Below are 26,311 nucleotides of genomic sequence, written 5' to 3' on the forward strand. Positions count from 1 at the left end.
AGGGTATGAAAAGGGGGAAGATCAAGAAGAATAAGAAAATAAAATACAAAAAAGACAATGACAGTGCAAGTGGTACAAATGAAAGCAGTTGCTCACCACTCCTACAAGTTTTCCCTGCTTACATGGCCGAGTAGGTTGAAGGTGCATCCCATGCTATATGGTATGGGATATCCCTTTGGTCAATTATAGTCAGCTCTCCCAGCTGTGCCCCCTCCAAATTTTTTGTGCACCATCAGTGAGTAGGTTGATTCAACCTACTCACTGATGGTGCAGTGTAAGGAGCAGGAGAGGCTTTGATTCTATGCAGGGTTCATGAGTAACTGAAACATCATAGAATGGCTTGGGTTGAAAGGGACCTTTGAAACCATCTAGTTCCAACCCCCCTTCTCAGGGCCCCTTTTAATCTGGCCTTGAACTCTTCAGGGATGGAGCCTCCACAACTTCTCTGGGTGACCTATTAGTACCTCTCCATTCTTGCAGTGAAGAATTTGCTCCTAGTATCTAATCTAAAACTACGCTCTTTCACTTTGAAACCATTACCTTTTTTCCTGCTCCCATCAGCATGCTACAAAGATGATTTTCAGCACAAATCCAAAATATAACCCCATACAAGCCACTACGAAGAAATTTAACTGTATTCCAACCAAAAACAATCCATGAGTCACTAAAAGGTGTTCCAGCTCCTGCAAGTGCAACTATTCCAGCTGATGTCAACTTAACTAGCAAGTTAAAGTCTGAGTGATGCTCCTTTGTATCAAACACAGTTTGGTTTCATGCACACTACAGGGGTGACGTGGGCATAAGTAAACAGAGCTGAACTGAAAGCTGGGGCCCCAAGGATGTAGCTGTGCTCAACCCAGGACTGCTCTGGTGTACACCTGTGCCCGATGAGAGGCACGCTGTACTTCAGCCTGCTGTGGCTCTTCAGTTTGGCACACGCACATGCAAAACAAGGAGCGGTGTGCGTGAGAGAAAAAGGTTCAAAAGATACCAATTTCATGAAAACAGTACTTACAGCTGGACCTTCACTGCCAGGCAGGCCTGGGGCACCCTGCTCACCCTGCAAGCCTCGTGGTCCAGGTGAGCCACGTGGCCCTTCCATGCCAGGCAGTCCCCGACTTCCCTCAGGCCCGCGGGAACCGGGGTCTCCAGGATTACCAACCTGACAAAGAAAGAGAGGAATTTCAATAGAATGTTGAACTAGTGATAGATTCATTCTAACATATCAAAATGGTGACAGGAGCTATTCACAAATGCAAAGAAATGACTGCTGAAATGCAGCTGTTCAACAGAATTTCTTTTTTAAGTAAGCAACTAGTGTCAGTAGTTGTATGATTTTTAAGAGGTCTGTACTCTTACAGGGGAGAAGTGGAAAAATAATCTATTCTGTCAAAACAGATAAATCAGATAGTAACATAGGTAAATCAAATAGTGACATGTTCAAGATGGCTCTCTGCCCTTCTGTATGTCAACATGGAACATTTCTAGACATTAAGTGCTGCTTAAGGTATGAAAATTCCAGGTCCCTTCTTGCTCCAAATGCCTTTCATGTCCTTCTCTAGAGAGTACCACAGTGTGAGCTTCTACTGTGTAGCCCAAGGCTGTTTGGGAACATACATTTTTGCTTTGTTTACTCTGCCAGAGCTAGTTCTGGAGCTTGCACTGGAGTTTGCTGGCAGAGGGGAAGAAACATCCTCCCACAAACTGACATTGACAAACTGCCTGAACAGATGCAGTACTGCCTTATTTCACTCAGGGAAGGGATAGAAAGCTATTCCTGACCCTGGGGAATGAAAGGATTGATGTGACTATGTCAACATATCCACTTCAGTACACTGACAAAACAAAGCTACAGCTTCTGCTCCAGTAATTTTACTAAGAGTTATTAAATACCATGCAGAGGGTGACCTATTCCAGCAGGCACCTCTGAATTATTGTATTGGGTCTGAGCAGCAATGTTCTGGTAGCAGGGGGCCTACAGGTGTGGCTTCTCTAAGAAGTTGCCAAAAGCTTGCCCCATGTCCAGCAGAGCCAACACGAGCCAGCTCTGAAACAGACCTACTGGCCAGTGCCAAGCCAATCAGTGATGTTAATAAAGCCTCTGGGACAACATATTTAAGGAGGAAAAATTATTGCTCAGAAATAATTGCAGCCAGAGAAGAGCAGGGTGAGAATATGTGAAATGAACAGCTCTGAAGACACTAAGGTCAATGCAGAAGGAGGGAGAGGAGGTGCTCCCCTTTTGTTTTATTTCCCATTATCCTGCTCTGACTCTGATTGGTAATAAATCAGTTAATTTCCCCAAGTTGTTTTGGCCATGACTGTAACAGGTTAGGGATCTCTCCCTGGCGCCTTATCTGGGCCCATGAGCTTTTTTTTGTATTTTCTCTTCCTTGGCTAGTTTTGAGGAAGGAAGTGGCAGTATGTCTTTGTTGCACACCTGATGTCCAGTCAAGGTCAAACCACCATAGTTTCTTTAAATACAAGTTATTTTTCTCCTAATAACCAATAGTAATAATAACAACGAAAAATATGGCACAAAAGGAGAAAAAAAATCCACCTAAAAAGCCCAAAACAACCAGGAAAAAAAAATCCTACATACTCACGACTTCCCAAATCTACTGGTGAAAAAAAAAAAGAGAGTAACACCCTCTGAAAGAGATGCTAAACAACAAATTACTCAGCTGTGGTATATTAGGTAAATCCACAAGATGGGACCATTTTGGTTCCAGCTGTGCTGCATCCCAGACAGCCAATGGCTGCCCATATCAGAACAAAACCCAAAGAACATGCTTCGATAGATACATTAAGGAGACAGAATAATTACTTTTATGGACTACACAACTGGGAAGCCATCATTCCTTTCTTCCGAGCCTGGTGAGTTATCAGGTTCCCAGACAGATTACTCATTCTTGTGAGGGTGCTCACTGAGATACAAGCACTCTAGGCTCTCATCAAGACAAGAGGATTTGAAAAATCTAAGTGGATAAAATTATGGATTTCTCTTCTAATCTATCTCTTCCTCATGTCCTTCTTGCAGGATCTTCATCAGCAGCAAATACTCTTTAGCTTGCATTTTCTTAGCCCAAAAGTTACCCAGAACACTAGTAACACAACCACAAGATTTTTTGTTATGCTCAGCCTCAGTTCCCCATAGGGAGAACTGTTGGTATTTTGGTATCACAGCTCATACTGTCAGATGCTGTAACAATCCAACTCTTCAGTGATCCTGAAATAAAAGAATGAATTCAGCTCTCCAGTTATTTTTTATGTGACATACAAGATCCCGCTCACCTTCCACATCAAACTCATCATTTTGCAGTAAAATAAAACAAAATAAAATAAAAATAATATAAAAACACAATAAAAATAAAATAAAGGAAGTTGGGCCATAAATACTTCTAGGGTCACAGACATCACAATCCTGCTGCCAGCTTTTTAACAGTGGCGCACAGCCACTGCACTGAGCCTCCTTTTTATCCAACACCTACTGTACAAAGGGTGCCTTCATTTTCTTGGAAAAAAAAAAACTCTGTTGGCCAGAAAACTGCTGCTGAATGATGCTTCTCTTTTATGGAGTTAGAATCCAGGAAACTAATTCCTTTTCAACGCTAACTCATTTTAATATTAACTGTATTCAAAATTTAAACAGACGAAAATCTGCTAAAACACATTCCATTTAACTGCAATAAAGAGGTCAGCTTGTTATTTGCATTTTTCTTTCCTTAAATGAGAAAATCATCTATATGATCTACTAGATCTCTATATTTCTGTAACAATGCTATTCATTGTACTTACAGCTCCCTTTGCTCCTGGTAATCCCATGTCACCCTAAAAGGAAGACAAACTATATTAGAAGAGAGTCTCCTTACCACAGACATTACAAATGCAGTAGATGTGACACAATGTTTTTTCAATATAAAAAGAAATTTCATTTATTGAATTGATTTATACAAAATTGCCCCACAAATAATTACAATTCCTTTGAGAAAAAACCTTTATTTTGAAATATTTTGTATATTTCATACAATTCCTTTCTCAAAAACTTTTCTGTAAGGTTCAAATGAGAAAGCATGTTTGTTATAATTGGATTTGTATTGCTTCTCTTGGAATTAGACATGTGGCTCTAACCTCTCAAACACAGCTACACCAGAGGACAATCTTAGATAGATTTATTGGAAACCTTTAGAAGAAGCATTTTTTTAACCAGGATTTTCTAGTTTCTACAAAGCGACAGAACTATGGATATTGGGGCTGTGTTAGTGCTGAAAATACTGCACAGAAACTACCTAAAGTTCTGTGAAGAAGCCAAACCCCTACAAGTTCCTATTTCCAGCACTCTTTCTCCCAGCTTCAGCAATACCAAAATCCCTTGATCTCCTGACTGAGAATAGCAAACCCACTATTCAGTAATTTTTAGGTTTTCCTCTCAACTTGAAAATAAAACTTTCAAAATATTTTAATTACCTGGGAAATAGATTAGCATAACAACACTGAAGAAACTTTGAGTAATTTCTGTACACTGCACTTTCCCAGTTCCTAAATGCCATTGGTGAAATAACTGGTTTCCAGTCAAGGGCCTGTTTGTTAATAAATGTGAAATAATTTAAAAAGAAATAATTTTTATCGATTTAGAACCAGACTAGCTGGCAGCACACTTAAACAACTTATACTATTGCTTCCTGGGAATCTGTACAGTGATTGTAATGGTGACTGAGGCTTTCAAAATTGCAGCCTGTGGGAAAAATGCATTCATTTCCAGCATACAACCTGGCTACCATTCTTTGAATAGGGAGCAGTTTACTTCCCTTGGAAAGATCAGGTCTGGCTTTGCTGGTTGAGGCCCCATGGGAGCCACTGGACCAGAAGGTTTCTCTTTTGGCAGAGAAACAAACCCTCTTTACCCAAGGGCACTTGACCCAGGCTTTACCCATGTCAATTCACAACATGCCATACTCCTGCAGTAGATAGATAGATAGATAGATAGATTAGATAGATAGATAGATAGATAGATAGATAGATAGATTAGATAGATAGATAGATAGATAGATAGATGGATGGATGGATGGATGCAGGCAATATCACAGTGCCACAGCCTCTTCCCAGTCCATTTTTCCTCTCTAACAGCCAGTTGCAAATCATATTTCCAAAGAGAAAGACAATACAAAATACTTCCTTTAAGTGTGATTCATTAAGGATATTCATTAACTCTCCTCCTGTTTCATCTGAATTAAACTACTTGCTCATCCTCATGGCCTCAAACATCAAGAATTTATTTGCCTGTGTATGCATGTGTATATATATATTTTTATATATAAACACTCATACATATATATGTATCTACATACAAACATAGACACATCCTTTTTTCTTCAAGGCAGTCTGTATTACATTGTACACCTAACAGAACCTGTATATTTCAGTGTTTTCCAAACAGCAGGAAAAGAGTAATTAGGCACATAGAACTGCTGTGCTCTGCAAGGCCCAGTTGGTATAAAACTGAAATGTGCCTTTCAGTGATGCAAACATAATGCTTGAAGCACTCCAACAGTACTTTGTATTTTTAATATGAAACAAAAACAGTATTATATCAAGTAAAGGAAAAAAAAAAATGCCTTACTAAGTCACCCTTTTCTCCTCCATCTCCTTCTGCTCCAGGTACACCCTATATCAAAGAAAGACATACTGTCAGCCTTCAGATTAAGTTAACATTATGTAACATTTGGTACTGTGATTTTCAAGTCCCATGATCTTTAACATGACTTACCTGTTCACCCTTAGGTCCTGGCTCACCCACCGAACCCTAAAAGGTTAAAGATTAAAAATAAAAGGAGAAGAAGTCTTCAGAATTTTAAAGTTCAGATTCTAAAAGCACACTAAGTGTTATTTGATCCTAAACTTCACATTCATGCAAGAGACTTTTAAAGCTGCAAATTTTTAAGAATTACAATGAAAGTGCTTAAATCTTACTATGTAATTTTGTGACAGAGTGAAGGCAAGTACTAGTATGGAACATATAATCCACTACCACACTGTACACTACAGATTCTGACTGTCCAATGTCAGACATCTGCCCTTTACAGGACAAATGCTCTTGCAGCTGCTACAGACCTGCTCTGAGAATTGCTTAGAAGCTATAAGTAAATAAACCCAGTAAGTGCATCACTTTTTCTAGCACCATTATATATTCAATATTGCTGTAGGCTATACTAGCCCTGCTAATGTGGGAAAAGCAGAAACATCCACAAGTACAGCCACAATCTTGTCCTGCATGCTGTTTAATTCTCAATGTCTTTTAGCAAACCTGTGTCCAGAATTTTGATCATTGTAGTCAAAGCTGAAGGGTTTGTATCTTAAGGGTAATACTCCTTTTAAAAAAGAAATTCGATTATATTTCATCTTAGAATCCTCTAACTAATCACACTCATGTGGACAAGCAGGAAACAAAGAGAAATAAACTAATGACCCTATTAATTGCAAACATATGTAATTTTTATCTAGAGCAAAACTACTATGTTTTTAGAACAGTATATCATTTAGGAAAATCTTTTTGTATTTGTATTCTGTTCGAAAACCAGTCACACCATCCTTTTAATATTCTTTCCAGTCTGTGCATGTTCAAGGATCTAAATTACAAATGAACTATTACTGTGTGTGATAATCCTGTTTTTTGTAAAACAGACAGAGATGCTGTAGTTTCCCTCCCATTTCAGAGATCCATTTAATTCACATAAGATATAGGCATACAGACTGGTATAGCATTTACAGAATTTAATGAATTCTGACATGTTCTCATGTTCTTGAAGATGAAGAGCTAATACTAAATTATCCACAAAGCTAAGCAGTATAAATGACAGAACTATTTAACATTCCAACTTTGTCAAATAACACTGAAACTACTTTGTCTGAAGTGTTCTCAACATTGTGCCTTGTTAACATTTCCCAATTACATGAAAAAGACATTGGTTTCCAACCTAACATTATTTTGGGTGTTCTTTTTCTCCCCTTACTCCTCTTTATAGCAATAAAACTGCCAATAGATAAAGCTGACATAGAAGAATCTATTGTTTTTGTGGGCCTGTCCTGCAATGTTTGTGTAAGCAAATATAAAAATCACAACTGAAACTACTGGAATCAATTCTACATTGACTCCAAAAATTGCAATGGAGGAAATAAGGCAAGATGTCATACTATGAAAATACTTACTTTTATTGACATACTGTCTATCTATTTTGCAAAAATCCCTCTCAAATAATACACAAGAACTCTTTGGAAAACTGCCTGACAGCATGATCCAAAACTGTAGCAGGGGCTCCTTTAACTACTTAGCAGCACAAAGGATCATGTTGCAGTCCCAAGGTCTGGCACTTAGCTTGGTGCTGTTTAACTGACTCAAATAAACAGAACCCAAGTGTATGACACCAATCCAAAATGCATGAATCAGAAGCAGCCTAAGTGGTGAATGCTGGGTCTGGTTCAGGCTCCAAAGGAGGCAAAAGCCTAGGCTGTGACCTCCTTTTCCAAGCTGATAACCCACCCAGGCACAGGGTGATATGGTGAGGATTGGTCCACGTGGGCTTGGAAACAGGAACACTAACCCTGCTGTTAGCACATGATATTACACTTGTAACATTCAATCATCCTTTTACCCATTGAATTTTGTCAGCTCTCACTTTTAAATGTTATTTCAGTAAAAATAATTCTGGTGCTATCTTTGGTGGTGATTTATTCCTCAAGTGGAATAAATCTTGCATGTAGACAAGATGTCAACAGATAGTACACAATATTTAACAGCTTTGGGATCAAGAATGACTACTGATACTTTAAATTCATGAATTCTACTGGCCTCTGGCTGCTATTTACATCAACTCGTACCATGCAGATATAGCTACATAACACAAGTTTATAGGATTCCTGTGTACAAAACAATGAAGTTTTGAAATCAGAAAGTGAAAAAAGATTAGTTCAGCCTAGAACTTACTCCTAGAAGGGGCTGACCCAAAGGCTGGGGTTAACAGGGCTAAAAAGCAATTATAGGATGAAATAATTTCTAGCACTTTGGAGTTTAAGGTATTTGCACAGAGCATTAAATTGACATTAGGTTTTTAAAAAAGGTCCAGGCATAAGTTACTGTCATCTGCCAGTTAGATACTCAGAAACCTCCTGGCTGTAGCCTGGATCTCTCTAGGTCTGATTACAGCATCAAACTTCTACTTTTTATCCAAGAGATCCAGATGGTTTATATGGCAAATGAGGAAAATTAAGCACCTTTGGAGGGAGGTTGTCAGCACTGCAACAAATGTTAGGGATTTTCCTTCTACCTTTGCTTCCTCAGTACCTTCAATCTCCCTCTGGAGAAGTCTCAACTCTCATTACCAATCTAACAAAAAGAGACTGCTTTTTGTCAATACTTACATTTGACTAGAAACATGTCCTCATCTCAGCATTAAAAGAAAACCAAACAAACATGACAAAAATACCTCATCAACATCAAAGACTTAGAAGATTGCTTTTAAGTACCTAAATAGCTTTTTTTTAAAAAGCTGCCAAAAACAACAGCAAACCCTATCCAGAAACCCTATGATGCACACTGGGAGCATATCAAGGGCAGGATTTCTCTGTTCAGCCAGGACATTCTACAGCAGTTATACTCATGTCTGACTAATAGTCCAATAGTGCTCTGGTTGTCAGGAGAATGTAAGAGGCACTTCACAAGTGCAATTCATTTAATACTGATGTAGACATGCCTCAAGTAAGGAAGATACAGGAAAGAACTTAATATTTTTATATCAAATATGTCCAAAGTTAGGCAAGTGAATCCATCCTTTGCAGTCTCCTATAGCCAAGAGGAGATAAGAAACATCTCTGGCTTCATGTACTGTCTTCACTAACGTTTATTGAGCAAAGCAAGATATATTCTGCAGTTATTGGGCCCTGGGGCCCAATCCTTCCCTCTCAATGAAATACTTGAAGAAGTACTTATATCCTGTAATTCTGCATGTATGCATAGGTGTCTCAATTGCTGCATTGGCATGTGCATTTCCATAGGAGGCCTTAAGACATGTAACAGGCATCAATACTACTGTAGGTGACAGTTGAAGTTGCAAAGCTCGATAGTTACCACAGATCCTGACTGACCACTTCATATCTGGCTGTGTCAATGGTTTGCAGTACGATTTAGGTCTTTAAATGATTCACATTTAAAAAACCAAAATCATTATTTCAGTCCCCTAAGTGGCACTGTCAAGACTTTTCCTTTACACGTTTATGAGCTACAAGTATTTAATGGGCACAGAGAGCACCACTTTCAAGCAGTTAAATGTCTACATACAAAACAAGAAAGCAGATATTAATTCATGGAAAAACTGAAAACAGTGCTCAACTTGTTGTGTTTACTCCTGACACCAAACTGCATGTACAAGTGCATTTCTTACCCGGTCACCTTTACCACCAGGAAGGCCTGGAGGACCAGGCAGTCCAGGAAGTCCAATACTACCCTGGGGACCCTGTGAAAATAAGCCAAGGATGTAAGCTTAGCCAATCTTGTTTAGAATGAACAATTAAGGGTCATACCCTGAAGCAGATAGGGCAGAACCTTATTCCCAGAACAGACTTAGCTTGATGAAAGAGGATTATCTGCTGTAAATTGGGCTGATCCAAAATATGGCACTTTAAACAGAATCTTACTATGAATTTATTGCTGACAGTCCCAACAGAAATGACTTACAGGGTTTTCTACCCTCCAGTCCCCTCAAAGACTCGTTCTCTTAAAAATCCTTCCACAGATCTTGCACTCTCCGATTTGCACATTCCTCTGTAACAGTAGGCTCTTTCAGCCAAGACCTCCCCAGCTATGCTTCTGACTGATTCTGTGTAAATACTGCTGGAGCTCTGGTAAAAGGTGGCATTCATAATGTGCTCCATTCATTAGTTTCACATAGCTGTGAAAGCAGGCTCTCACTGCTCCTGTTCCCAGGAGCCCACACAGGAGTGTGCCGCTCAGCTTTGCATGTCATAGAATTTATGGGCTTATCAAGTAGAAAAAAAAGTCATACACATCTCCATGTAATTTAAAACAGCATTTTCTAATATTAGCACAGTCACAGAGGACTGAAAAAGAAACTGAACCACCACTCAATTCAATGTTATTTTTGGTTCCCTGCATGGATAAATGGGTAAGTGTAGTTCAGATGATACTGCAGCTCCTTGAAAGTAAACATGAATACTGAATATAGAAATAAACTGCTTACCAACTTCCCTGGTAAACCTGGAGGACCTGCAGGACCTGTCTCCCCTCTGCTACCCTGGGAGCAAAAATAGAGGGACAACATTATTTCCTGGAATTCTTCTTGTGATCTGGGAATACACTATGATTTTTTTTTCCTTATTGTTAAGTGATTTACACTACTTAGCTGTTGGGTTTAATTGAAATTTCTTTTTCATAGTGCAAAAAATACCATAGGCACTAAAACCAGTGAAACTTTCTGAGTAAACATTTTTAGTTAACCATGGCATATAACCTTTATTTGGCATTAAATGATTCAAGTAAATAATTTTGCTGAGTGATTAAGCAAAATGAAGTTCCCTTCATGGCATCACAACTGAGAATTACCTGTCACAAACACAATCACTTCATTATGACAACTCTGGCAGGCACGTATAACTTTAGGCTTTTGCTTACTTTCATCACCCGAGCTCCTATATGACCACATATTTAAAACACCTGATCCCTAATGCACAAATGTGAAAAGTGAATAGAGAAGTAATGCTTAACAAACTCATTCAGGTTTAAAAAAAGTCTAGAGTGCTACAGGGAAAGGTAAGTTTTAAAAATCACTATTTATAATAGTGATAAGCATAAATATGTGCTTTACTGCATCTTTATATCTTCACTTCAGATGTGTTTATCCATTCAGATCATCATATTCACATTAATGCTACAACTCTATTTCTTAATGCAGCCACTTGAATACATACTCTGGGTAAATCTGTCACTGAGCCAAACTTGCAAAGATGTTAAACAATTTTTGAACTAAAGTACCTTTCTCAAAAGATTTTGTCTCTTATGATTAAACTTTTCAGAACAGCTCAATAAGTTTTATAGCTTTACTCTCACATGTACAGACATATCCCTGGACAGATAAATTCAAACAATCTCCCAACACAAGCTTAGGTCTCACTTATGAAACTCTTCTTAAATTCACAGTGTGACTATGTAAGTGCTATTTGCAATAAAAGAAAGATACATTTAAGAGCATAAAATGTCAATAATTTATGTTATTACTTATTCAACTTAATAAAATATTATACAATGACATAGACAATTTTAGATTAAATCAAAATTTAGCCTTCGAGGGCTGCATGCAATGGATAATTTTAAATACAGGGGATTTTTTCCTAACAAGGACAATATTGTGAAATGTTGTGGCATACTAAATAAAAGGAGATGGCAGACATGGCCTTTTACATTAGGTCATAAATGCAATGACAACTTCTCACACAAGCTTAGGAAAGCTAATTCTACAATTCAAGAAATAATTAGGTACCCTGGAGAGATCACAGAACCAAACATAAACAGACTTTTCAATTAATTTCCTTCAAAATATCCTATGATGTTAAAATACCTATTACTTTAAAGCACTTGGAATAATTTCTAGAAGCTTTTTTATGTTAAAAAAAAAGAAAGGAAAAATGTCTCCTAACTCACCTTCATGTTACAACCCAGAAAATGCATTACAATTTTATTTAATCACAAAATTCTGAACTACATCTCTGACCTGAAATGCTGCTATATTTCTGATGCAGGAAAGATGAAGACTGAAATTATGATCAACATTAGAAACTTGTTTCTCATATCATTCTCATGAAACCCATAAGTCATTCATTACCCCTAACAGTCATTGCTATGCAGAGATGAAACAAAAGCAGTATAATCTTCAGAGAGTTAAAATCTTATAATAAACCTCTTAAGCACATCAAAAGTTCTGCTGGTCACACAAAATTCAATAAAAAACTTTCATTTTATTTCAAATGTGGAAAAAATCTTTTGTTAAATGCCTGCCACAGGCACTTTGTCAAACACAATGCTTTTCTAAGGAGGCAAAGAAGGAGGTTAGTTTACAGAAGACCAGAATACAAATGCATAGTATTTCCTTGTAAACACTGACACTATGTCTGTAAGGACAGATTATTTCAAACTATGGGCCACTACTGCAAGATCTGCAGCAGTGTTTTAGCAAGTAAGAGAGTAACTGGAACCCAAAGAATGAGGAATCCCATCCCTGGCATATCTAGAAAGACTCTAATGCTTCCTCCAAGTTTTATCAAACTGAAATGGCCCTAGGATAGGTTATACAGTAAGCTGCTTGCTCATAGTTCTGAAGGAAAAAAAGGCATTTTGAAATGTCCTATGTAAACATTTAAAATGCAACATAAATCATGTCCTAGAAGAACCTACATCTTCCCCACAGCTATAGGAGGGTTTCTGAAACAGCTGGTTCAGGTGTTGACATCTGTTCCTGGCCAGATGAAATGTTCCTCTGTGCTGTAAGTCACTACAGGCAGGAATTAGAGCAGAAGGCAGTTTGGCCATGTCCTCAGCCCACCTTTCTTATACAGCAGCCCTCTGTGTAACAGTACATAGCTTCAGGCCACCCACAAACCAATAGGCATGCTGCACTGGATTTAACAAAAAGACTGCCAGAATCTGTATGGTTTTATGCACTTTTGACACACTTCAGAATCCATGCTTTTCCCAGAGTTGAAACACTTAAGGAGGGAAAGAAGCCACTCTAGTTCGGGGTGAGCTGAGACAGACCAGCTTGCATCCATGCTGGTGAACCTGCCATGGCTATAGGAAAAGGCACATGCAAAATGGTAAGTGTGACATGGTGGCACAGCACTGCAATCTGAACATCACCAAGATGCAGCCTTTCCACAGCTCCTGTGCTAGATTTTGTGGTCAGCACAAAATTTACCTTTCCCTTGTTTCAAGGCACAACAGCTGAACCACTCAATATGTTTAAAGATTTGAGGTCTTTCTCCCAGATCTGTTATATTCAGCCTTTTAATGTAACAAATATAAGAAGACCTTAGAGTATTTACAGCTGACCTTCCTTTAAGTTGTCTGGGATGGTTTTCATCCTCACTGAAATTCTGAAGACTTGATCCTTTTGTAGAATTCTCACAAACAGTTACAGAATGCATTTGCATGCTAAGAGAGTTTCACTGTCTTATTGATTTCCTGTTCATCAATTAAGTGGAACAATAATAAGAATGAGAATACATTCCAGGTAATTTGCATCTCACTTGGTTGCCCAGATAACTGAAACACTAAGTAGAATCAATTGAGAGGTAATCCACAGCATATACTGTAATAACCTTTACTTAAGAGTTTTTACTTTAAAAATTTCTCATTAATTATAATTAATTTATTATATATTATTAAATATATGTCATAGGACTGCTGAAGAGAATTAAATCTGTGCAGAATAAAGAAGAATAAGCAAACTACATTTTGGATTTTTTAAACTTCATATTCAAAGTTTTTTGCAAAATGTAATTCAATTTATCATCTATATATTTATGAGACTTAAACTTAGAAAATTTTGTCATGCAAGATCTCAGAGGAAATACTCATTTAAGTTCAAGGATTTATCCACAGAAGCATCAACAGGACTCCTTGACCCTCAATACAGTATTGAAAAGCATCCAAGTATGTAAACTAATATTTGATAGAAGAGTAAATATACAAGTAACTTTCTCTAAGACTTTAATTGTACCTTTGCAACTTTGCCATAATTAAATTGTACCTCTCAGGATAATGGTGAGAGGTAGATATAGCATGAAATGTTCCCTCCTCTTAACAATGCCATGCTTTGGCCAGAAGCAGCAACCCAGTAGCCATCATTCCCTTCATAAATGATACTGTGGCCAAGTGTAGAGGGCAGAGACCTTTCATTCTGACTGCGTCTGCAGTGTTAGCTGAAGTCCAGGACAGCTTTGGTACACTAGCTCTACAACAAATCCATTTTTTTACCCAGGTTACTGTCTACACTGCTGAGGAGAAGCCAGCATTGTGATATCCGCTGACATCCAGAGGTGTACCATGCCCAAAATTCAAAGAAAGTTGTTGTTGGAGATGGAGGGGTAAACAAAGAGGTATCAGACAAGAACCTGGCCTGTTGTTTAGGAAGACAGGGGTGGATACCAGGAGAAGTGAAGAGGCTTGGAGCTTATAAAATTTGACGGGGATATGCAGTCTGCAAGCATGACAGAACAAGTGCTACCCTATACAGACCATGCTGTGGAATTGGGCAGGGGCAAAAAGTTTTGTCACATTCACCTAGAGGCTTAGGTTTTACTGGATAAAAAGTACCTGCCAAGATGGAAATGTGCTCTGCCCTTTTGACTCTGCTATAAACACTCTAATGTTAACTAACCCCTTTAGCTCTACCTCGAATGTAAACTATGATACCACTTTTGGAACATGTCTGAAATTACATATAAAAAACATGTCCACTAATTCCTAAACATAGCATATAAACTGAGACAAGGACATTTCATCCTACCATTAAGAGTTACAGAAAGTGAGATGTTATTTCTTTTGCAGTCATGTAAAAGGAATGTGACAGAAAATCGACATTTTATTTACTATAACTGAACTTCATAGGGTAACCAAAGTTACATTTCAGCTTAGGCAGGACAGAAATATCTTTAAAGACCAGAAAATTATTTAGCTGAAAGTGACTTAAGAGCATTCTCCTATAACTTTAGTTTGTGTGACATTTGAGTAGTAAATCCAAGGTACTCTCCAGGTTCTCTCTTTATAGTGAGGCACCTCCAGAGAGGAAGTCAGCCCAGCTGACCAGGAATTCTCTCAGAGGGGCTATGGTATCAGATCTTGGGCAGCTGGATATTCAGTCTGTGCTGGTAATGCTGGGAAAACATGTATTATTTCCTAATTACAAAGCAACATGTATGAATGCTGGCCTGCATGTACATGAAGTTTGCTCAATTTTCTAGACACGTATTGAACTTAAAGTGATTACTTCAATATTACAAGCTCTCTGCAAAACCACAGGGTGCAATACAGGCTCTCAAAATGTTAGCAATTTATAGGTTAAATAATTGAAGAAAAGCAAGGGATGAAAAAGCAGAGGCAGGGGTCAGTAGTTTCTGCAGAAACTAAATTAGATTACTAAATCTCAGCAAATATGAAAGAAAATGGTTTAAGCAGCTTAGGGAGCATGACTAAATTCCACTGATTAGGAGTGACACTCCCATATTTGAGAATTCCTTCCCTTGGCCCACCTGCCATGATGACTGACTTAGAAAGGTTTAAATCACAAATGAGTTTGGTAATTACTTGGATTGGTTAGAATGATGTGAAGCAAACATAAGGTTAACCAAGAGTGGGGTGCAGAATATGTTTCATTTAGAAATAAAATGCAAAATTTCGACGTTGCTCCAGTTGTTTTTCCAGTTTACTGAACACATGAATAGCAAAAGGGGTTTTTTTCCCCCTACCCACTCAGATGCAAGTTGAAGGTTTTTTAAGGAAAAGCAATAATAGACTAAAATGATACTTTTTAAAGCAAGTTTCTCCTAGGGATCTATGTCAGAGGTGAGGAAAAAGTCCCCTAAAACTTGAGTTTGCCATGAGTTTTTAAATGGAGCTAGTAATCTTGTTTTTAAGTATTTAGTACTTCAAATATTTAGTATCTGCCCTGTGAAACTGTGAAAGTTTACAGATTCACAGAAGGCCAAAATTGGAATCTTTTTTAGTAACAATATCTTCCAACTACATTCCAACAGCTGTTTAACAATAAAATACACTGAAATAACATGGTTTACGACAGAGGACTCTACAAGTTATTTGGCAAACAGTACAAAAGTATTATTTGTCCCACAGAGCCACTGATGACAGTCCTCTCTTGTGTAACCTTTCAAAAAACTAGTTGATGTGAAAAATTTCTCTCAAAAAATGTCTTTTGTGAGTAGAAAAAGCTGAAAAGCCCCGTGAATTTTAAATATAACACAAATGTGGGCATGTAGGCTTTCCCTAATGCAAATACAAGTCTGCTGGCCATATTAGCAGAGTCAGCTTTGTTATGCCTCCACAGATCTTGCCCAGATGTATTTTCCTCTGGAGTTCTGGCCCTTCTGGAGCTACCAGCCCTGATGTCTCACACAGTTGCAATGCAAGAAACAGGGGTAAGTGAAATAGGGGAGTGAAGAGGATTTTATGTGGCTGTTGCTGTGCAACCAATATACTAGGGGACTACAATTCCCCATATCCTGCAAAATATCAAGGTTTTTTCTTTCTCCAGGGAACAAGCCCAACCCTTCCTGACTTCTACCTGAGTCTTCTATAGCAAAAATAAAATGAAGCAAAGGGAGAGAGGAAAAGGAAAGAACTGCAGATAATTATAAAGTGGATAATTCAAAATAAGAAGAACTAGGCCAAGAAAAATACCTGAAGAGTAACCATAAATTCCTCAGGCTTTGAAAACATTTGGTTGTGCAACTTTGGTCTAAAACAAGCAAGTGTTAAAACTGTGAAAAAATTTCAAATTAGGAAAGCAATGAAAAAAATTATATATGAAAAATTCTCTTTAGAACAATTGCAATTGAATTATAATTGCTTTTTCTCAACTTACTGCCAAATTGTCTAGTTTTAGAAGTTTGAAAATCATGCCACGTAGAATTATTTAACCAGCAGATTTTTTTTTTTTCCCTAGAAATAGAAGGGTAGAATCTTAAAAGCTGCATTCAAATGTATCTGCTATATGTACATGCTGCAGAAGAAAGAGAAAACAGTCTTTATTCTGCCCTGGAAATAAATATTGACTCAGCTTAGACCAAAGCTCTCTGAAGTTCAGTAGTTCAACACTGTGTCCTTCCTAAACAAAAAAACCCTCATCATTCCCCTTTTTGTGTAGGTAAAGTGTTCCTAAAAAAGAAAAATAAAATTAGAGAGTTATTCCAGTCATATGCTGCCCGTAGTCTAAAGCTGCCTCTCTGATGAAAGCCAACATAGTTATTATCCAAGACTCTTCATAGCTTTAAGGGAACTACAGATGAGAAGTAGCTTACTATTTGATGGACCACATACAAGCTTACTTCATCATCAAGAATTTACTTCCTTTCTCCATGTTGTATTGACCAAAAGTTTTCTTTCTATGCTTTGGTTCTAATGTTTACATGTTTTCCAAAATGAGTTCACCTTGTAAACACAGAGAAAATAAAGACAAGGAATCCAGATGTCTTGTTGGTCTCTAGAGTGATAAAAAGAAAAATCACTCTATTTCATCTGCTTTAAGTATTTCTGTTCATCTACAGGGTTACTAATAATTAACCTTGTGTGTCAACCCCTGTTCTACGGACTGCTGATTTTGTAAATTCATGTTCACATTGAAAGGATTAAAAGAATAGTTCAGCAGATTACAGTGCATTATCAGAGTGGGCAATTACTTTGGTCTGATTCAATTATAATTCTTGTTCCTGTCACAAGTGTACAGTATCAGCCTAAGAACAGGGCTGAAAACCTTTTCAAGTGTACCCAACACTTTTAAATACAAAGAACAAAAATAAAGACAAAAACAAAAACTTATTTGCAAGTTGGGTGTTTGGTAGGCTGAAGGTGCCTGTATTCCATCCTAGTAAATGCCCTTATAATCCCCTTTCTGTGTCATCCCTAGGCAGCTGTGGACACAGCAGCAATGCAAAGACTGTCCAAAATAAACATGATCTCATGAATACATCTAGCACCTGATAGTATAAACCACAGGGGAAAAAAAATGCAGAAGAAAATGGAATCTGTTACTTGGGTGACTGCTGGTGTATGTTTAGGAGCTAATTCAGAAAAGATATTCCTGACCCTTACAAATATATCATGGACAGTACCTCACTAAACAACCTTGTGTGAGAATAACTCTACAACTGCATGAGCAAAACTCGTGTCATTGTATTATAGCAGAAGCTCGGGAAATTCCAGGAAATCATCCCCTGGGTATCAGTGGCAAGAGGGAAGCCTGGAAAAGCAATTGCTTACAGAGCCTGAAGCCTGGTTAATGTCATCAGAGTAAATATTTGTGCATGAAAATTTTCTTCAAATCACTGATTCTCTCATCCCTCTCCACTCAGAAGGATTAACAGCAAAGGGAAATTAGATCAGCCTTATGCAGCTTCAAACCATGTCAGGTCCCCTCTAGAGAGAATCAGAAAGCAGTACCCAACACTCTCCAGTACCCAGTTCTTCTTTGTCTTTAAAACTGAGCCTTAACAAATACCATCAGTTCACTTTTCTTAGCAGATTTATTTCCTGCAGCAAGCTATCTGCCCAGCAGCAATTTCTGCAGTCTTCCAAATCTTTCTAGTGTTAAGGAAAATCTCCAGGGAAAGAAATTACAACAGCAGTGTTTCCAATGAAAGATAAATGCGATTCTTCACACCACTATATCAATGTTAATAATGCCAACCAGACTGTTGCAGTGGAAGAACAGGAGTTTTTTTACAGCTTTTTGTCACAAAACACACTTATTCCCTCTCTTTTGGCTTTTACTCAGAACATTTAAATACAAAGACAAGAAGAATATAAACAAAGGTTAAATTTTTAACTTGTTACCAAAACCAAAAACATTCACAGGACATTACTGGAAATATATAGGACTGTATTTCTCTGTGTGACAATGCACATCCCCTTGGTACAGAACTGGTATTTACCTCAAAATTAGAACTTCAGATAAATGATAATTTTACCTTGTGGTTATAGCTTCAGCAACCTATCTTGAGACACTGCAATTTTACATATGTTCAATTAGAAATTTTTTCCATACTTACCGGTGGTCCCCGGGGTCCTGTTGGACCTGCTTCTCCCTCTGGGCCCTGCTGACCCTGTTTTGGGGAACAAATTTGAAATGCAACAAATTGGAAAAGTGATTTTTTTTACACATTTTTCTAAATCTTTCACATAAGATTAATGCTTTTACCTGTTTACCAGGATTTCCCATTAACCCTGGCACCCCAGGAGGACCTTTATTACCCTGTTGGGCAGAAGATGAAAAATATTAGCAGAGCCAATGGTTTGCACTTCCATTTTGAAATCAAAAATTAAAGTAAGCAAAGCTGTTATGTGTACACACAATCAGCCTGTGTTAATGTTACAACTTCCACCTTATTTTTGGTGTTCTTTTAACTTTGACCTAAACTTTCTATCTAATTTTTCAAAAGTCAGATTTCAGTTCCTTTGCTGTTTATGTGCTGACAAATCCCTAATAGATTTGATTGCTGCTTTCAAATCAAAGAAGACAATATCACTCCATGTAATTTCAGACAAAAATCATGTCTCAGTCTAGTTTTCTTTTTCAATTACTTACAGCTAAACTCAAACATCATTGTCTGAAACATTCCATGGTCTCAATCTTGCAACAATTTTTTAAACTAAATTGGAATTGATGCTGCAATTTGGTGCTACCCAAATGGAGATAACAACCCCTGTGATTGAATCAGCTTAGGGTGGCTATAAATACTATTCTTATTACAAGATGGTTTTTTTCAAGATGCAGTGAGGTAGGCACATCAAAATCTTTCTCTAGCAATGATTTCCACAAATATAAAAGGAAATGGTCTTCTAAAGGTATTACTTAATGCCTAGAATAATGAAAACCACATAATGTAGCACAAGAATCATGAAAATGTACAGGCCAAAGTTGAATAAAAACTGTATTTAATTCCTTCAGCTTAAGGTTTGTCTCTTAACACGAGAGGGTTACTACAATTTCATGGAATACTTTAGAACTTTAGATACTTTAGCACTTTATTTGTGCTTTAGATAAGAAAGACAATACTCAAGATGTTTTACCTTTGGGCCAGGAATGCCTTTCATACCAGGAGAGCCTGGAAAACCCTGAAAGAAAAAAGATTTACATTTATTTGTTGTTAAGGTGATTGGAAAAGGTGTTTAAAAAATTATTTCTCATGCTTGAGTATTTCTAATTATTTAATTTTATATTAAAACACTCATTCAATAAGGGACCAAGCTTGAACTCTTTCTGTTTACAAAGTAACAGATAAGAACTCCTCACTTTTTACTTCATAAATTGCAAAAGTAGCATGGATAGGTGAGGAGTTGTGACTTTTTCTGTCTTAAACTAGAAATACATGCTTGTCCCAGTGTGCTGAGACTGGAGATGCAGAGTTTTACAGACACCTTTGGACATTTTTCATTCACTCCTCACTTCTCTGCAACAGCTTATAGCAAGTATGCTTTTACTAAATTGTCTTCCAATTAGACAATTAAGAGTTCACTTAGTATTACAAATTTATGCCCAGTTCTGTTTTAAAACATCTCCATCACGGTTCCTCACGGCAACTACTCCTATAGCAAAGTGTTTTAATGAGGTTTCTATTTAACTTTTGACAACTGGTACAGTTTTCAGACTTAGTTAATGCACAAGGATTACCTTCTGCAAGAGCCATAAAGCACCAGTGATTCCCTGTAAGTTCCCCACAGGGAATAACACACTGGAGACCTCCAAGCCACCCACAGAAAGAAGCACGAGTGTGATGCATTCCAGATGTTCTGAGCCAGTAGAATATCAAAGGATGATTGTTCATGGAAGGTATGTCAGACTAGCAGCTCAGCTTTTCCTGCTCAGTTTGGGAATAGCTGGGCCCTAGCCAATATTAAGAGACCAGCCCTAATTATAGGGTCACACCATAGGATCCACGGGGTCTCAGGTAGCAGAAACACAAGAAGAGTCACATCCTGGCCACAAGTGTATTGTGAGGCCAAGTTCCCCACAATGGCATCCTAAGGAGATTTAGACTGCTGTGCAAAGGTTTTGCATACACATAGCAGAATTTCCCCTTGCATTACACACACTGTCCCCTGAGCCTTTTGCTTAGATTTTCGCTAGAATTACTCCAACATCAGAGTCAAATCAACCAATACACAGCCTTTCTATGATCTGAAGTGAGCCTACCTTTCAAAGGTAAAATACTCAATACTTACTGGCAATCCCTGGAGCCCTGTATCACCTGGAGCTCCAGGTTTTCCTGGTTCGCCCTGTAAAACATTTTAAGTTGTAATTTATGCAAATCAAACACGATGGAAAATTTTATTTCTGGAATACAGAGTTGACATACTTTTCGATCTGTAGTATAGAAATGTTAATTCAATTACCCTAATAATGTGCATAAAGCCATGAGCAGCAGCCACAAATTAATGAACAAATCTGGGGCACTAACCAAAGCTCATAAACATGCCAATTGTGTCTTACTTTAGCTCCAGGCATGCCAGGGATCCCTTCACGGCCATCAACTCCTGGTAAACCCTTGAAAAAAGAAAAAAAAAATTATTGTAATATTGAAAAGATTTTGCCCAAGCCCTAATATGCAAAGTAGCATTGAATGAAGAAAATAAATAAATTGAATATACATACAGGTTCTCCTTTAGGCCCAGGGAGGCCATTTATTCCTCTTGTACCTTGAGGACCCTAAGAATAATAACAATACTTAAAAATTAAGCTAAAGACAATGAAATGGCAGCTGAAAAGAATGTCAATACATACTCATTCAGATACACATTATTTGGAGAGTACCAGTTATGCAATGTTTATATGCTATTAAGTAATTAATGTTTGCAAGTCAACAAGAGTCAAAATTTGTCTGTGCTCACCCTTTCTCCCTTCGGACCTGCCTCTCCTAGTGGACCTCTCTGACCTTGATCCCCCTACAAAAAAAACATATTTTAGAAATAAAATCAGAATAAAGTTCCTTGATTTTTTTAGCTAAAACTCTCAGAAAATCAACAAATATAATTCACATTTGGTGAAAGTAGACAACTCAAAGTCACACTATATTTAAAAATGCAGTTTTTTAAAACTGCAGTTGACAGATATATTTTAAAAAACACAGCTCAAGCCATCATCACCTGAGCATTCAGGAGTGTCAAAGCAAAGTATGTTGCACTTGTTTAACACAGACTTACAAGCACAAATTCCAGCTATGGAAGCAGAGAGCAAGGAAGAATTTAAGAAAAAAAACAACCAACCAACCAAGTACCCCAAACAAATAAAATACACACACTAAAAACCTCCAACAAAAAATTGCCCAAATCACCCTGTATGAGTTTTGTTCTGGTTTGATACCTGAAAAATTCCAAGCCACCCTAATGCACAGCAGGAAGACGAAACCATAACATACTAAGAAGTTAAAATGGGTTCATCTACCTCAAAATCTTTGGGAACATTAAGACATTACTGACTTGATATCACTGTAATATCATTTATTCACCTGTGGGGGATCAATAGAATTGGATTAATCAGAGGCTTCTTTGATTCACAGCTGCAAAGCTGCACTAACTGGGAAGTGTTTGGAGAACACCAAATTCTACTTACAGGTGCACCAGGAAGACCTTGGGGACCAGGATCACCATCAAGACCACGAGCTCCCTACCAAATAAATAGATGACACAAGACAGATATTAAAGTGAGCTGCTGGAGCACTAACAACTTATGTGTCCTCCCGCTTTGCTAGGAGCTACAAAGTCTCTACAGATGAGAGGGCTTTATAGCTCCAATTAAAAAAATAAAGCAATCCATTTTTTTCCTTTTTTTTAATGGAGATATGAAAGCAAATATATTTAAATATTAAAAAATATCAGTCAAAAAACAACACTCAAATCACTCTCTAAAAATCTAGGAAGGAAGCAGACCTTTACATGTTACTTCAAAAATCTCTGTGTCTTCTTTAATAATACTATATCCTTCACCACATAATAGAATAATGTCAAATTATGCAGAGAAATCATCAAGTGCACTGCTGCTATTTTTATCACATATGTTTCAAGGAAACAATGCAATCAATACCCTGTAAATAAAGGTAAATGAGGAGAAAAAAATTGTTTTAAAAAAGATTTAGAGAGAACATGGAACTCCTTAGTCAAACAGATGTAGTAAATGTTTAAAGTAGACAAAACATTACAGAACATGTAGGCAAATAACTGCAAAGAATTAGAACACACAAAGGCCAGAAGAGCGAAGTATAAGATAGAAATAGCTTAGCAAACATGTCCAAGATGTTAGGATCATTCATGAGAAGATTCATAATCGGGAGAAATTTGATGCTGCCTCTGAGGACAGATGATCACAAGATTTACATGATTTGACTTCTGGAGCAGGAGACAATGGCAGGATTGCTATGTTCTACTCTTTTCAGAAAGTTTTACTATGCAACTTTAACAAGATCACGAGACTAGAAATGTAGCACCCAGATTTGAAATAACATACAGAAACACTTAGACAAACAAAAGGAAAATTGTCCAGCAAAGTAAGAGCCCAATAAATATTAATCCCACTGGCAGCAATTTAAGACACAGAGATGTCAAAGAAAGAATGAGAAAAAGAACAAACTCTCAATAAAAACTCCTGACAAAAACTCAGATGATGATGGAAGTAAAAGGCTTCAGGAAGAAACAAATCACAGAGGGACTACTTAATAAATTTTAGCTTTAATTAAAATGTGCTATAGTTTATAATTGTAATAACTTGCTATCTTGCTAACTACAAACTTGCATACGTGTAAAACTGCCATAAATGCAAGGAGTGGGGGCAAGGAGTAAAGAGTACATGTCCTTCATCAATTAGAAGGACTGAGCTACCTTTCTTCCTAACAAGAAGTGCAGTAGCTGTGGAAATACAGCAGGCAGGAGAAAGAAAATACAGGCGAGATAAAGAAGCTTAAGTAAGCTTTTAAAACATTCAGAGGTGTACCTTTTTTTTTTAATATAGGCAATGTTATAGGAAGAAAGGTTAATACTCACTTTGGTACCTTTAGGTCCCATTATACCAGTTATACCTCTGATACCTAGAATGCCCTGAAATAGAAAAGTATATTCAAATTATGCTTAATTCTTCTCATTAGAACTGTCCTAGTTTTCAGACAGAAGACTCAAGAGTTCTACACCCTTTCTTTACAATTATTTTAACTATTTTCTTAGTATTAAAGGAGAATTCTAACTATAGCTGTATTAGAATTCTTAACTTATATGGTAATTTGATATTTTACTAATTTTAGAATTTTAAAAAGTGTAACAGAACTATCAGGCCGTATTATAAAACCACATATAGACCACAAGGACAGAAAAAACCCACTAATTTTTCTTCCTGGTTACCTCAGAGTTGAAGCATTCTCACCTGCAGCTTGTGTGAAAGGAACATGGCCAAATTTGCAAAAGTGCTAAGTTGTCCTAAGTGGGGGATTGGACAGATGAAGGAGATTTTACAGAGCCCCAGGGGCAGATAAAAAAGAGCAAGGCTTTCAAGAGTACAAGTGCTAAGTTTGTATGTTCACTAAGAGGCTAAACTGAGTAGACATCCTAATGCAGCAGGATGTATCATAACCATCATCACAGCTGTCATCACTTTCCTTCAAAAGAGTCTTGTGGGAAATTTGGCTTCACTATCTTCCTCTTCCCAAGAGACTGACACTGCCCGAGATGTCTCCTCCCTGCAGAGACCAAACCCCCAGCCATAACATGCTTGTCCTGCAGCTGCATTACTGAAACAGCTACAGGCCATTCCCCACAGCATGGGCAAACCCAGTCCTCAAGCAGATTCTACATTGGCAGCCTCTACTTGCTCCTCACAAAGCTGGCTGGAATCTTGCACAGAACATTTGAAACCTTGTCAGCCCAAAAGGTGGGGAAAATCATGGTAATGCAACAAGCACTACCGCAGCCCCACAAGGGAGATGAACACAGCTTACTCCTTCTCCTAAGATCACAGTTGGAAGTAAGCACACTGTGGTATCCAATACTTTGCTAAAACTTTTTGAAAACACTTTCTATCAAAAACAATACCTCTCCCAGGGGTGGCTATCTTATGCAGATCATGTCAGTGGAATACATTGGCTGGATTGCAGGTGCTGTGGTGGAGACTGGATACTCAACCCCTTTCATTCATTTATGTAAGGAGCATATAAGAAGATACAGCAGAGTCTACAGACTCTCAATCTGTGCCTCTAAAGCATTGTCTGTCCTTTTTCACATGGATTATCTATCTGATATCACTTTCTGCATATTATGAATCCTAAATTTTAATAAAACTGAGTAAAACGAATTGGTCCCCACAGGCCGTTCAGACAGCAGAAGCTGCTTCTTACTCAAGTACTTTGTCTGCATCAGGGCTTCAGGGATACCTTTTCAGGATCAGGCATCAGAAGGAATGGACCCTTTCCTTTATTTAGTCCATTTTTTACGTTTTTCTAGTCATAATCCAGAGGTTCATGTTGTCATATGTTTATGTTCATAGAGAATTTTGTAATTTAGCATTTAGATGTCATGTGTGTTAAGGTAAGTTCCTATATATCAAATCTGGACAGCAATTGCATTAAATAAATACTTTTACACCTAAGAAAAAAGCATGAGACCCCATCAGAAAATAAACTATAGAAATTAGAGGTGTTATGCCTGTTTCTCCTCCTTAGAATGACCCTTTTATTCTGTTCCCTTGTCCTTTTCAGTCACGGTAACCCTAAAAGCTCCTCACATGGAACAAGCTGAAGAGGTAACTGTCATAATGAAGCACAGTTATTCAGGACAAGAAAATAACTAGATATGATTGAAGGATACTTCCTGTGCAAAAGGCAAAAAATGTCAGGGAAAAAAAACCCTGTTCTTCAGTGGTTGCAACTTCATCCTCTAATCTTAGCTAAGTCTGAATTTCACAGCTGATTGTGTTTCAAACACAATGAAGTCAGAGTGATTAAAATTATGAAAAAGAAGGGGAAAAAATGCAACTATTTTCACAATCTAAGCACAATACAAAATTTAGGACATGAAATAGTTTTTAAAGATAGCCTTTCCATAGAACTATATGGAGCTTTGTGCCAAGCAATAATGTAGGTTTTGGAAGGACTTAAATAATGCTACTTTGATGCATAGACAATAAGGCAGAATAAAGAGAAAGCTGCATGGAGGTTTTGTAATATCTGTTTTCTCACAATAATAAGAAAAAAATATATGTCATTAGGAAGAAAATGAGTAAGACTTTAAAAGGAAATACTTTACTGGAGGGCCTTGAGCTCCCACTTCACCACTGGGTCCTTGGTCCCCTTCTTCACCCTGGGAAAGCAAAAGGAATATATCTGCAGCCAATCCCTACCATGCATATTGCTTTGTCATGGTATGTAATTAAGGTTTTCTGTCACCATGTCCCACTTGAAAGAAATCCAAATGAAGTTACACCACTTCCTCAGAAAGATACTCATTCAGGTTCACATTCCATTTAATTATTAGTCAAAAGGG

The 26,311-nt window shown here is 37.6% G+C and overlaps 1 protein-coding gene across 3 annotated transcripts in view; it reads right to left on the reverse strand.

Annotated features, from left to right (window-relative positions):
* COL9A1 (collagen type IX alpha 1 chain) overlaps window positions 1–26,311 on the reverse strand; it is a 61,797-nt gene that overhangs the window by 5,226 nt on the left and 30,260 nt on the right. For 2 of the 3 annotated variants that reach the window (XM_077174800.1, XM_054629798.2), the window contains 16 exons: window positions 26,075–26,128; window positions 23,828–23,881; window positions 22,404–22,457; window positions 21,683–21,736; window positions 21,447–21,500; window positions 21,285–21,338; window positions 21,017–21,070; window positions 19,865–19,909; window positions 18,993–19,046; window positions 18,844–18,897; window positions 10,251–10,304; window positions 9,435–9,506; window positions 5,768–5,803; window positions 5,621–5,665; window positions 3,799–3,831; window positions 1,016–1,162 (listed from right to left, as the gene is read on the reverse strand). In XM_077174800.1, the coding sequence (XP_077030915.1) occupies window positions 1,016–1,162; window positions 3,799–3,831; window positions 5,621–5,665; window positions 5,768–5,803; window positions 9,435–9,506; window positions 10,251–10,304; window positions 18,844–18,897; window positions 18,993–19,046; window positions 19,865–19,909; window positions 21,017–21,070; window positions 21,285–21,338; window positions 21,447–21,500; window positions 21,683–21,736; window positions 22,404–22,457; window positions 23,828–23,881; window positions 26,075–26,128 (918 nt within the window). Of the gene's footprint in view, window positions 1–1,015; window positions 1,163–3,798; window positions 3,832–5,620; window positions 5,666–5,767; window positions 5,804–9,434; window positions 9,507–10,250; window positions 10,305–18,843; window positions 18,898–18,992; window positions 19,047–19,864; window positions 19,910–21,016; window positions 21,071–21,284; window positions 21,339–21,446; window positions 21,501–21,682; window positions 21,737–22,403; window positions 22,458–23,827; window positions 23,882–26,069; window positions 26,129–26,311 lie in introns of those variants that run through there. The other variant, XR_013181251.1, reaches the window with a different exon arrangement.

The sequence above is a fragment of the Agelaius phoeniceus genome, chromosome 3 (genome assembly GCF_051311805.1).
Source record: "Agelaius phoeniceus isolate bAgePho1 chromosome 3, bAgePho1.hap1, whole genome shotgun sequence".
In the NCBI taxonomy this organism is placed as follows: domain Eukaryota; kingdom Metazoa; phylum Chordata; class Aves; order Passeriformes; family Icteridae; genus Agelaius; species Agelaius phoeniceus.